This window comes from Gymnoscopelus braueri (genome assembly GCF_963280865.1).
Source record: "Gymnoscopelus braueri genome assembly, chromosome: 13".
Classification (NCBI taxonomy): domain Eukaryota; kingdom Metazoa; phylum Chordata; class Actinopteri; order Myctophiformes; family Myctophidae; genus Gymnoscopelus; species Gymnoscopelus braueri.
The window spans coordinates 27,934,468-27,947,824 of NC_137615.1; the positions used below are offsets into that span (position 1 = coordinate 27,934,468).

General features: G+C 41.5%; 1 protein-coding gene across 1 annotated transcript in view; it reads right to left on the reverse strand.

Annotated features, from left to right (window-relative positions):
• Positions 1-12,933, reverse strand: part of csf2rb (colony stimulating factor 2 receptor subunit beta) — an 18,696-nt gene extending 5,763 nt beyond the window's left edge. The window contains exons 1-11 of the mRNA XM_080446952.1: positions 12,855-12,933; positions 8,836-9,000; positions 5,953-6,064; positions 4,755-4,930; positions 4,265-4,410; positions 3,651-3,795; positions 2,898-3,030; positions 1,979-2,127; positions 803-948; positions 615-718; positions 7-62 (exon numbers count right to left, since the gene is read on the reverse strand). Coding sequence (XP_080303078.1) covers positions 7-62; positions 615-718; positions 803-948; positions 1,979-2,127; positions 2,898-3,030; positions 3,651-3,795; positions 4,265-4,410; positions 4,755-4,930; positions 5,953-6,064; positions 8,836-8,938 — 1,270 coding nt within the window. The 5' untranslated portion in view covers positions 8,939-9,000; positions 12,855-12,933. The remainder of the gene's footprint in view (positions 1-6; positions 63-614; positions 719-802; positions 949-1,978; positions 2,128-2,897; positions 3,031-3,650; positions 3,796-4,264; positions 4,411-4,754; positions 4,931-5,952; positions 6,065-8,835; positions 9,001-12,854) is intronic.
• Between the last annotated feature and the right edge of the window lie 424 nt (positions 12,934-13,357).

Genomic DNA, 13,357 nt, shown 5'->3' on the forward strand with positions numbered 1-13,357 from the left:
TTTTACCTTCATTGGAGGTCCACACCACAGGTTCGGTCCATTCTGAAGGGATTCCTTCATAGCTGGAACCAGGAGCAGAGGTAGATAGTAACAAGTTAAATTCTGCTACATTTACTTAGGTAACTCTCTATAGGACAAGCATTCAAACATTCATATTTTGGTTATATATTTGATTATTTACATTTAATCTTGCTCTGCTTACTGCATGGAAACAATGAATCATATAGTATGAATTAATTCAGAACTTGAATAGTATTTTTTGATTGATTGATTGAATACTTTATTAGCAGTTTGCAAAAAAAAGCACAGGAAAGCACAGTTCAATACATATATAAGGTCTACTAAGAAGATTTTAAACCCAAGAAAGCCTATGGCTTGTTTCCATTGGGGTCCTTTGTACTCAATTAAATGACAGACAAATATACAATACTATGCAAAACATCATATAAACAGTTAGAAATCAAAAAGAAAAATATGTACAGTAGACTACTCTTACACAAGTAATTATTTGGATAACTTTACACTTCTACTTGAGTCACAAAGTTCCACAAGAAAAATAAAGTTGAAGTTGATAATTATTTTAAAGCGCACACAGTTTTTGGCTATCTACCCACCTCAGACCTTGAGCTACCAGAGTCCTGACCTGGACCCTGTACTGCTGGGAGGGAACCAGATCCTTGCTGAGGATGTTCAGGAATTGGGAACTTGCTGATTGATTCTGGTTGTAAAACAACATAAACAAATAATGTAAAAACATGGTTGATTCTCATTTAGTGTTTTTGTGAATCTTCTCATTTCTCACCAGTGTTGTGTTGTGTAGACTCCAGTAGCTGATCTCATAGTGCATTTTGACTGTTGATGCTGCATTGTTATCAATCCATTCCACCTTCCAGTTTTTTTCCCCTTTTTTTTGTGTCACTCTCACATTGGCTGGAGGTATGGGACGGACTGCACACAGAGAGATGGTAATGATGATAAATGGTATAGCGCTTTTATCCACATCGATTGCGGAGGAAACCATGCAAGGCACCAACCTGCGCATCGGGAGCAATTAAGGGTTCAGCGTCTTGCTCAAGGACACTTTGACACTAACTCTGGGGGAGCCCCCCAACCCGGGATCGAACTGGTAACCTTGCGTTTTCTAGTTCACTCTATCCGGCCACTCTACCCCTGAGCCATTGCCTCCCCATGGACTTTCAAGACATTACTAATATTGTTATTGTTGTAATATTGACTACATAATGAATGAACATTATAGCTAAAGCAACTGCAGTACATCAATGTAAACACTAGGTGGAGTCACTGGCACATATTCCACATTGTGGGCTGGCCTCTGTCTGCATGGTTGCTTTCTCACCAGTGTGAGATACTCTTAGTTTTGGCAGGACAGATCCTTTCTTAACCCTATTCATATCAGGCTCATGGCTGACCTATACCCAAACTCCCAATTTCAGCATCCAACACAGTAAAATCCTCAGCATTCATTAAACAGTGAGTGTACAAATGGACCCAAATGGACCAGTAGGGTCCATTTTACTGTTGTGGTTCTCTACGTAGGGTCTACCCAGGGCTCCTTGAGAGGTTCCAAGGGGTCCCCAGCTAAATGACTGATTGTTTATGCGGTCCCTTTGGTTCCATTTGTACACTCTCAGAGATAAAATAACACTGATGACTTAAAATGCGGGTCTAATAATGCACATCAAATTGGGAATCCTTCAAATTAGAAAGATTGAGAATCTTGCGCTCTCTTTCATTTTCACGTTTTCTTTCTCCCTCTGTCTCCTTCTGCCTTTTGCATTCAGTCCATCGTCCTCTGTTTCTCCCCCCCACGCACGCACGCACGCATGCACGCACACACGCACACACACACACACACACACACACACACACACACACACACACACACACACACACACACACACACACACACACACACACACACACACACACACACACACACACACACACACACACTTACTGTGTTTGCTGGACATGAAGCTCCTAACATTGCGTGTTGGTCTGAGCTCCAGCATAAGTTGTGAAGGGTCAGGAACAGACAGATTACAGGTATATTTCAGCTTGGCTTTCGTTTGACTGACTGCAGGGTGATCACAGCAGATGTTAAATCTGGACATTTAGGATAGATAGAGATTTTTTTAGTAAATATATGGATCCATGCACACAACAAAGCACAATGGATGGATGAATGGATGGATCCACCATAGCATCCATCTATGGGGTGGGGGGGTGGGGTGGATAGATGGTTAGATGTATAGATGCATCGATGGATGGATTGATTAGGCAGTGTGAAGATCAGAATCAAATCATTATTTTTGGCTGGACAGCATGTTTAAATTTGTCTTGGTGAGGTATAGGTGCATTACACTGTAAGCAATTATAGAGACCTTTAAATTACTTAGAGCTATTTACTCAAAATAGAAGGTTAGCAAAAATACAAAGATAGAAGAATTAGCTAGAAACTATATATACTATATCAACTACAATATTAGATTTAACTAATAGCCTTAGGGTGGGAATTAACTATTCAGTGCCCTCTTTTCTCACTCACACACACTTAAACAGTACAGTATGCAAACACATGAAGAATCACACCACATGCTCTCTCACATGCATAGATTACTGACACAGATGTGAACGCACACATGCACGTAAGCACACACACGCACGCACACACGCGCGCGCTTAAGCACGCGTGCGCGCTTAAGCACGCGCGCGCGCGCGCGCGCACACACACACACACACACACACACACACACACACACACACACACACACACACACACACCCACACCCACACACTCAGAGAAACACAGATTATCCTCTCTCACATTACAGCTAAACACACACAGAGTAACAAAGTGTAACAGTGTAACTCACTGTGCCGTCTGATTGTGTTGGCAGGCCAGCTGGTAGGTAATGAAGTGAGCCAGATTTCTTTTCACCTTCCAGCTACATGTCACCTCCTTCTCTCCATCCAGCACACACTGCAGCCTGGGTACCTGGCCAGGGGCTGGCAGAGAAAAAGATGGGGAGAGAGAACAAAAGAGAGAGAGATAGTAGAAGAGAGAGAAGGAGAGAGAGAGAGAGAGGGTTGTGAAGTGAAAGTGTGAGATTGTGTGCGAGAGAGAGATAAGGATAATGGAGAGAGAGAAAGTCAGAGAGAGGGGGAGCTAAAACAAGCTAAAAACAACACCAGCTAAGTGGCAAGCCTGCAGCATATTCCAACCGTACACAAACTTTGTTTGGCGTTGCCAAGCCCTGCTGACCTGCCCACACCGAGCAAAGTTCTTGATCGTTTGGGGTATGCTGCAGCCTTTACACCCAATTCACACCAGCAGCATCACGATGCTGGCACTTTATGATTGAGCATCAAGTTTACATGCAAAGTCTATGGACGCTTGACAGCGAAAAAAGGCATCATACCTGAGAAAAACTCAAATTTGATTCTAGTGCACTACGTCCAACCAATGATAGCCATCAATCAGCGCTGCTGTGAAACAGTTTATGTTTATTATGTTTACTAAGTGTCACAATGGTGTCACTCGCTGAAAATAACAGATTTTTGCATTGAATGTAAATGTAACTAAACTAAACCACTATACTAATACTTATAAAAAAAAATACACTCACCTTCCTTAGTCTCCCATGTCTCTACACGGCTCCACTCACTCCACCACCCTACTGTTCCCCGGGCCCTCACCCTGGCTTCATACTGACAGCCTGGCAACAGGGACTCTGACTCAAGCTTCAACTGGCTGCTTGTTAAATTATTTGTCTAAGGGAAGAAAGGAAGAGACATTTATGTTAAGGGATGCACATTGTATGATTCACTGGCAATATTCTTGGATGAACAATTATTCTGAAGGTGACTGGGTATACGAACATATATATATATCACTGACTGGTTTTTAGGATTATTATTATTTTATTATGATTATTAATAAAATATGATGATTCATTATATGTATATGATTATTATATTTAAACATTTAACGAGTGTACTTATCAATGGTTGGTTTTGGTGCCTGACAACAACCTTTAATTTAAGTGTAGGGTCAGGACATACGCCATTGATCATTTATTTTCAAATTGGTCATACTGTAGGTCATGAGGTTTTTAGCAAATAGTCAATGTTTAGCCGTATGCTCATATATGCACAATGAATGAATCAAACAAACAAGTAGAGTGGGTGTAGCACCTCATGTGCTTTTCTAGTTTTAGCATATTAATGTTTTGCTACTTACAATCCAGGTGTCATTTCCCTTTGGCCTGTAGCTGAGCTGGTAGATGAGGTCTGTGCTCAGGGAGGAGTTGGTGGGGTAAGGACTGGACCACTGGAGCAGGTCATCTTCATGTCTGTACACCAAGTTCACTGGTGGACGCACTCTCACTTTACAGCACACACACACACACACACACACACACACACACACACACACACACACACACACGCACACACGCACGCACGCACGCACGCACGCACGCACGCACGCACGCACGCACGCACACGCACACACACACACACACACACACACACACACACACACACACACACACACACACACACCCACACACACACACACACACACACACACACACACACACAGGCACCAAAATTAAAAGGTTAATTCATTAAAATGATGATGATAATTTAATGTTGATGATTAATGACTAAATGTTTATGTTCGTCATGATTATTATAGTATATAGTAGGAGTAGCATTTGTAAACATACAGTGTTGAGAAAGTTTCAGAGGCTTGGGTAGGTTGGAGGAACAGGACGGCAGATTTGTGGTGTTGAAGAAAAATCCTTCTGTCATTCCGACGGCAAACACCCCAGTTGGATACACACACTTGACTGTCCTGTCTCCATTTGTGACTGATTTGTTATCGCGAAGACACAGGGACGATCTACAAGAGCATGATCACATGGAGCATGAGACATGAAATGATTAACCAAAAAAAATTACCACATTTAAAACAAGTGATGGTACATTATACAGTAAAGGGTATAGTCATATATGTAAAGCCAACACATTCTCACACATAGGCGTCAGTTATTGCCGCTCTGTCATTTTCACTCCCTAATGCGTCACTACAGTGCATAGCAAAAAATCTTGAAGGGGGCGTCAACAAGTGTCATTTGGTAGCGGCGGACATCTTGGTGGGTCATAAACAGCTTGACGTAACATTGACCCCACCAATATGTCTGCAGCTACTATGCCACGCCCCCCATGGTGACGACACGTTGCCAAGCACTATTATGACTACAATAGTGATTACAATAACGAAAACGCACGTATTGGAGCTTCAAATACTATTTGAATCGGGAAGTTGGCCAGCTGACTCGGTGGCTAAACTTAGCAGCGTTTAGCTAGTGACCGCAACTTCCTGTGATTGAATTTCCCCGTGGGTTAGACCTTGTTTTTCTCTCGACTTTTTTTTCTTCTCTCTCCGCACAGTTTTTGTGAGTTTAGGGTTAGGTTTAGGCATAGTTTTGTCAACATGCGACGTCACCATGGTGTCCCGTTATGTCAAAACTTGACGTTTCAGGGCTACTGACAGAGCGTCAAAATGTGACACCTTGGAGTGAGAACGGGTTGGTAAAGCTACAAAGTAAAATTCTCAGTGTTAACCCTTATGGGTCCCTTTGGTTCCATTTAACTCTCAGAGCTAAATTAATACCAAGGATGTTACTGTGATTGATCCTGATGAATATAATTCTATTGAACTATTATAATTTTTTCAGTCCTTCTGACTGTCCCATCATTCTTAGTTCCTTGTTTTTCTTTCTTTCTTTCTTTCTTTCTTTCTTTCTTTCTTTCTTTCTTTCTTTCTTTCTTTCTTTCTTTCTTTCTTTCTTTCTTTCTTTCTTTCTCTTTCCTTCCTTCCTTCCTTCGTTCCTATCTCCCTCTCTTCCATTCCATTCTCACCTGTTCCAGTTCCACAGCTCCAGTGGTGCCTCTGCTTGGTCCTCCGTCCACTGGCATTGTATAGACGACGTGTAGTCATTGTAGCACTCTAAGGACGCCAGTGCTGAGTACACTAAGGAGGGAAGTAGAAAGCAATGGTCAGCTTAAAGAATGGAGTTCTACAGTAAAATCCCCAGTGTTCATTTAACTCTGAGATTGAAATGAAACCATCCATTTGGGTACACCCTCAGAGTTAAAGCTGCAATCTATAACTTTCATGTCCTACCCGGGATTCAAATACTGGTCCACTACGCGAGTACCACAGCCCACAGGACCTAACATTTATCAATAGAAGAGCAGGGAGACCAAATACAACCACCACAGTTAATATAATGTATTAACATATACAGATTGGTCAAAATATCATTTTATTCACAAAAATGTTTATGGATTGCAGCTTTAAATTAACAGTGTGAATTAGCAGTGCTCAGTCTATGTCCATGGAGACAGGAACGCGTGTTAAACATGCATGTGCGTTTAACATGTTCTCCCAATTCCCCCAATACTAAAGGTTGTTTCAACCTGTAGATACAGTACATTTTTCCAGGCTGTATCTACAGGTCTGTCTTCAAAAAAAGGAAAAACTTCATTTTGTTATCTGTCTGTCTAAGCCTTGCTAAGGACGCAATTGCCAGGGCAGAACACAGACCGTCGAAACTACTGTAGGATACCTGAACTATCTTTAACATTTTTATATGATGTTCAGAAAAAGGTAAGACCATTTCACCAGGCGCCCCTTCAGCCGGATCTTGATTGATTGATTGATTTATTGATTGATTGATTGATTGATTGAATACTTTAGTAGCAGTTTGAAAAAAAGCACAGGAAAATATAGTTCAATACTAGAAAAAGTGCTCCTCAGAGCACAGGTCTCCGCCAGGTCAGGTAGGTTATTGTGGCCTCCTGGTGGCGCTATAATAGGCCAATGTGAAAAGGGTGCCATTTCTTATTAGGCCTTGCACGGCAATCGGACACTGCATTCATGGCTTGGGGCATTTTGTGCAAAAGATTTGTTTTTGCTAAATTAGACCTGCTGGTGGCGCTATAACAGGCCAATGTTAAAAGGGTGGCATTTGTTCCTCAACATAGTGTGAAGGTGCGTGCAAAGTTAGACCGCAATCGGACGGTGCGTTCATGATTTGCGGAATTTTGTTCAAAACAAGCCACTACTGCAAACTTTAGATGTCAATCTTAGCCAATGAGAATGAAATATGAAAAATCAAACACATCCGTCTTGATCACATGACTATGGAGATCATGTGTACCGATTTGTGGAAAAAAAAAATCGGAAGGAGTAATATAAAAAAATTTGTTTTACGTAAGTCAGCCTCCTGGTGGCGCTATAAAAGGCAGATGTGAAAAATGCAGGGCAAAGATTTTTCCATGACCTCTAGGGAGTGCGCATACAAAGTTTTACACAGATCGGTGCAGTTATAGGTACAAACATGAATCGGCCTGTTATAGCGCCACCATGAGGCTGATTTGAAAATGTTCAAGTGCCATTTCTTCCTCGGCATAGTGAAAATATGCGAGCAAAATTTCATGGAAATTGCATGCTGTGTTCATGATTTGAGGCATTTTGTTCAAAAAGGAGTACTCCTGCAAACTTTGGAAGCCATTTTTAGCCAATCGGGATGGAATATGGAAAATCTGAAAGAGACATTTCGTTAAATGACTATAGAGATACTGTGTACCGATTTGCGGGATTTTTGGACAAAATCTGTAGGAGTACTGTCAAAAAATATGTTTTGCACAAATTGGCCTCCTGGTGGCGCTATAAAAGGCCCACGTGAAAAACTTGGGGCAGAAGTTCGGAATTGGCATCCAGGGAGTGTGTGTGCACAGTTTAGCTGCGATCAAGGCAACGGTGGCGGAGATTAGCTGGTCACAGACGGACGGACGGACGGACACACGGACGGACGGATGGACGGACAGGGGGTAAAACATACTCTCTCGCCATGCCTTTCGGCCTGGCGGAGACAACAAGGTCTGCTAAAAGGATTTTAAACCCAACAAAGCCGATGGCTTGTTTCCATTGGGGTCCTTAGTACTCAATTCATCAAAGAATCTTAACCATATGTGACTGTGACTCCCGGAGTTACAGCTGAGCGGAGGGTCACAGACAGGGCTACATTGAACCAAGCCATGAAATACGTTATATTAACATGCTGTGCTATATAGATTTAAGATCTCAAAATTGTGCTTGAATGTGGTTACAAACGATATTTATAACCCTTTTGTCATAATGGTGTAGTACATTTTTATAGGGTCAGAAATGGGATGAATAAATACGGTGTAATCTTAGATCCAGTCTGAAACAATTTCTTCAACTGGGAATCAATTAATTGAAAACATGTGATAAGCTTAGATTCTTTCTTTTCAAAAGACATCTGCACAGTAAAATCCTCAGTGTGAATTTATCCATTTGTAACTCTGAGAGTGTATTGTATACCCAAAAGGACCCTTAAAGGGGTAGTTCACCTCCAAAATAACTTTTTTTCTATGGATTACTCACCCCATGGAGCCTTGAATTCATGGATATTTTTTTGTTTTTGTCGCATTCCTTCCTTTATTATTTGATTATAATAAATTTAGCCCCATTGATTCCGGTAGGAGACACAAATGCATTTGTGTCTCCTACCGGAATCAATGGGGACACATTTATTATAATGAAATTATTGGCTTAGGAATGTGACAAAAACAAAAAAATATCTATGAATTCAAGGCTCCAGGTGGTGAGGAATACATAGAAAAAAAGTTATTTTGGGGGTGAACTACCCCTTTAAGACCCTTAATAGTGAGGATCTTACTGTGTGATGTCATTTGAATACTAATTCTACTCACCATTCTGTGAGCTGGTTTCATGGGGGGCACATTTATCTGGACCAGTGCAGAGAGCCAGAAGAGGGAGTGCGGAGCAAAGTGCAGCCCAAAGGGCAGCCACCATCCCTGTAGAAAGTTGAGGTTCTGGTTTGGCTCCCCGGAATCTGTGAAGTCTGTAGATCTTTACTACCTGTTTTCAGTTTAGAGAGAGAGAGAGAGAGGGGGAGAGAGAGAGAGAGAGAGAGAGAGAGAGAGAGAGAGAGAGAGAGAGAGAGAGAGAGAGAGAGAGAGAGAGAGATAATGACTTAATTTAACTGGAAATGAAGAGTAATGAGTTTGTCTTTTTGTCTTTGTGTCATTTCCTTTTGTTCTCTTAGGTGTGAATTCTTGTGACGTACGTACATCCTCTTGCACATCCTCTTGTCTCTTTCATATGCTTCATTTCAAGAACATGCAGCCAATGACTCAAACATATACAGTGCATTAGAGATTACTATCATGCCACATGATGCAGTCAAAATTAATTCAAATATAAATGTGAAATAGTGAGCAAGCACCTTTGCTGTTGACAAAGTTCAAGTCATGGAGCTCCACATGAGCATGCACCAAGAATAAAGACTTGCAAAAATATTAAACATATTTGATTTGATCTGAACTGTCAAGAAACGACAGCTCAGACTATCACATTACACCAAACGATCGAGTCTGTAACAATGAAATAATCGTAAGTCGTTTTGTGTAAGGCTGGCATTACCCACAATCTATGGGCGTACAGGTAAAGCCATATAAAATGTACTTTAGCAATGGGCTTATGAAATTGTAATATTTCGTCGCTGTCTGGCAGAAACCAGCTAACTCAATTTTTCACCCTTTAATTTTTTTTTCATAAACCAGTGCTATTGAACACCCTTTACTATGTTGGTTAAAATATTGAACCAATGTAAAGTATTACTTTGACTGCCAGAGTATTTTCATAAAGTACTCCCCCATTGCCAGCAATTTTCGAGTTTCTTTTATTTTTATATTTTGAAAATTTTCATGAAAATAATTGATCAGACTGTTTTATAAAGACGCAGCACAAATCCGCCACTAGAGAGCAGCACATGACAGCCTGATCAGCTCCTGGGGTCACTGTTTACCTTCTTGAGCGATTAGACAGGGAAAAACATGAAAACGGAAGTGACGTCGTCCCAGATTGTTTTGATCGCCAAAATTACGATGTGATACACGACGGCGATGACTGATCGTCACCCAGACCATAGATTATAGAAGAGAAGCTGTCCGTTTGTCTGTCATACCGTGTGAAAAACCGTTTGTTTACCTATTCTTGACGAAAATGACTGGGGGAAAATAATCAAAAACCGGAAACGGAACCCAGGACATGAAACCGGATGCAGATATGGGTGAAGTAAGTGGAACTCGAGAATAACATTGGATTTTAAGCAGCATAGCGCGATCAGAGATTAAACAATGAAACGCAAATCCAACGCGTCAAACGCGTGAATGGCGTGGGTGGATTAAGTAGTAATTGACGCGTTTTCGAGTCAATGGCGTTTATTAAAAAGCGCTAACTCCATTGGATCCTCAAACTGTCTGCTAAACCAGCTAACTCCAAAGAGTTAGCTGGTTTTGCTAACTCCATGCTCAACACTCTTTTCACCTCCAACCTCATTGTGAGCTTGGAGGTCCATTCAGCTGTTCTTATCAATGATGGACAAAACCTCCTAACTCCAGTTTTTGTTTTGTTTTTTCATTTCCTGAACATTTTGGAGTTAGCTGTTTTCTGTCCGATGGCAGAGATTTTCTTGTGTAATGACATCCCCAATCTTTTCCATGTAGGCTCCTGAAAGCTGCTCAAGAACCCCTAGGGGTACTTATAAAGCTGGTTGAGGACCACTGGTTTAAATGAAATGACATTATATAGTCATGCATTTCTTACTTACTGAAAAGTGTAAATACAACATGAATCAACATAGTTTCACATTGTTCTAAGTCGGGTTCATATTCTGTCAACATATGCTGTGGCTTTACTGGCTTAAGAAGAACTTGCATATCCACCAGTGGCGTAGACAGTGCAGCCAGTGCGGTCGGCATTGGGGCCCATGTGGTGGGGGGCCCATGCCCACCTGCTTTGGTTGGGCAGACAACCGGCTGTGTACTGTACGGTGTACTGCTGCCATTTGCTATCCTACCATGAAGGTACGAAATCTCTGTGTGATCTGCGTGTCTGTGGGTGTCTGTCTGCACGTCTCCGGAAACGTCCGACCAACAGACAAACTTGGCGTGCATCGGTGAGGACCCGAGGGAGTGCGGTGCCCGGTGCCGAGTTGGTCGGATGAGAGGGATACAGACAGACAGACGGGTACAACAGGTACTCTTACAACGGGTGCCTACAACGGGATGGGGCATAACTGGATGGGGCATGAATTTCCAAATTGCATCGTTCCTGACTTTCATCGTTCCCAATAGGCAGTTGCCCAACGGGCACCGATCTAGTACCCTGAAACGCAAACCCATCATAGTCAAGCCTCTATTTCATCATGTGGCAAGTGATATATTACCTAAGCGGGGGCTGTCCACGCCGGTGCTGAATGAAGCACATGGACAGATAGACAGAACACATCACTCTGGTTCAGCCTTGCTTGATTTTCGTGGTTGTAAAGAGCACATTAGGCCATAGTTTTACTTCTTTGCATTGTAGAAATCCCGAAAGGAAACGACAGTCAACAGTGAAGTCTGCGTCTGTCAGTGCACAGTGAACATTTATGAGCTGTATACAGCGCATGTGGCCTACCTAAAGCCTGTAAACTGCTTATTTGCCAATATGTCGTCGTGTGTGGAGATAACATCCTACATGTAATGTTGGTTTTACAAGTGTGCTGGTTTTAAATAGCTGACAGTAATATGACGTATTTATTATATCATGTGTGTTTTGTGAAGTACACGTGTCGTGTGTGCTTCATAATAGCGTGCGCTGGGGAGGTGGTTTTAAATAGCCTGCACTGGGGCCCACCGTAACTACGCAATGTGCATGTCAGAGACATACGGCAGCAGAAAACTGCCCCGGCTAATGAAAAGGTAATTCCACAGGGATTTCCCGGGGAGGGGAGAGTTGTTGGAAAACACAGCATGTGCTGCCAGCAGCCTTATAGCTTCACCATTATCGCTGCGTTTTTCTGTTCTGCTGCCTTGCCACTTTGGCTATGCTGATTGGTTAGCTGACATACAGTATAACCCCTCGGGAAGATATGGCCCTAGATATTATATGGCAGCACAAGCTCATCACCCTCTCTATCCTTTTATTATTTCTCTTACCCATACACATGAAGGCTTGGTAGCATATATGCTACTATAAATAGTCGAAGTCTCTGCGTGCATATCTGATCGATACAGTATATCCAACCGATATGCCCATATGTCCACATATAGCCTATGGAGTTCCGGCTGTCCAGAACCACCCATCCGATACACACATTTATGGCCATATACTGATGACATCAGGTATTTCCATGTATGAGCATAAAAGGGACAAGAACAGACAGATATCGCATAACTGGGTGGGGCATGCGTTCCCAACTTGCATCGTTCCCGACTTTGCATCGTTCCCAAGTAGACTGATGCCCGTTAGTGATAGGTAAATAAGTAATTAAATAAATACATTTAAAAAAATGTTTGTTTTGTTTCCTTTGCCCAGCACAATAATCTTATAAATAAAAGATAAATAATCTTTTATCTTTTCTTCAAAAGTCACACCTTGATTAGAGCAGAAATAGCAATAAAGCAAGGTTATTGAAAAGACTGGACTGAAGGACCACTTTGTTTAATTTATGAGTTTCATGTTTGCCAAAAGCATCAAAATGAACCTGTCACTTCAAAACATGAGTGGTATGAAATTCCAGTACACAGTATATGTTCTGATAAACTACAGCAGATCCAATATAAAAATGGAGACAAGTCTATACTATAATATGTGTTGATCAGATACATAAATGAACACATATAGTATCCATTTTTGCCAGTGGAATGTGTGATTAGATAACCTACCTTAAATGATGGGACAGGATATATACTACGTGCTATTTATTGCATGGGCTGTTCCCCTATAGCTTCTGTTTTGTCTGTTTGTCACTTTGCTCTTAAGTGTCAATTTCAGCTTCCTCTTTTATGTCATTGTGCAATCTTCTGACTGCTGGAAATACATTTCTTAGTAGGCCTACTTACTATTTTCTTTGCAATGACTTACTTGTTACTTCTCAGCATGGTGATACGTAATGAATTACTAAGAAAACAACTTGTCTGAGAACTACACAGTTACAACACAATAAGGCAATGTCCAGTGCTGTGGAACATTCACTGGTTTCTATATCCTAGAAGTTGGGGCGCAAGTTGAAGCAGTTGACTTTCCTTTCCCTTTCAGAAATTGAGTTCCAACTGATAATCAGCATTGTCTGTACTCCTGTCAGTCTCAATGAACCAAACTAAAACAAGTGTAAACAAGTCTAAACATTTCAATTCATTTTTGATATTCCCTTTTTTAGGGAAA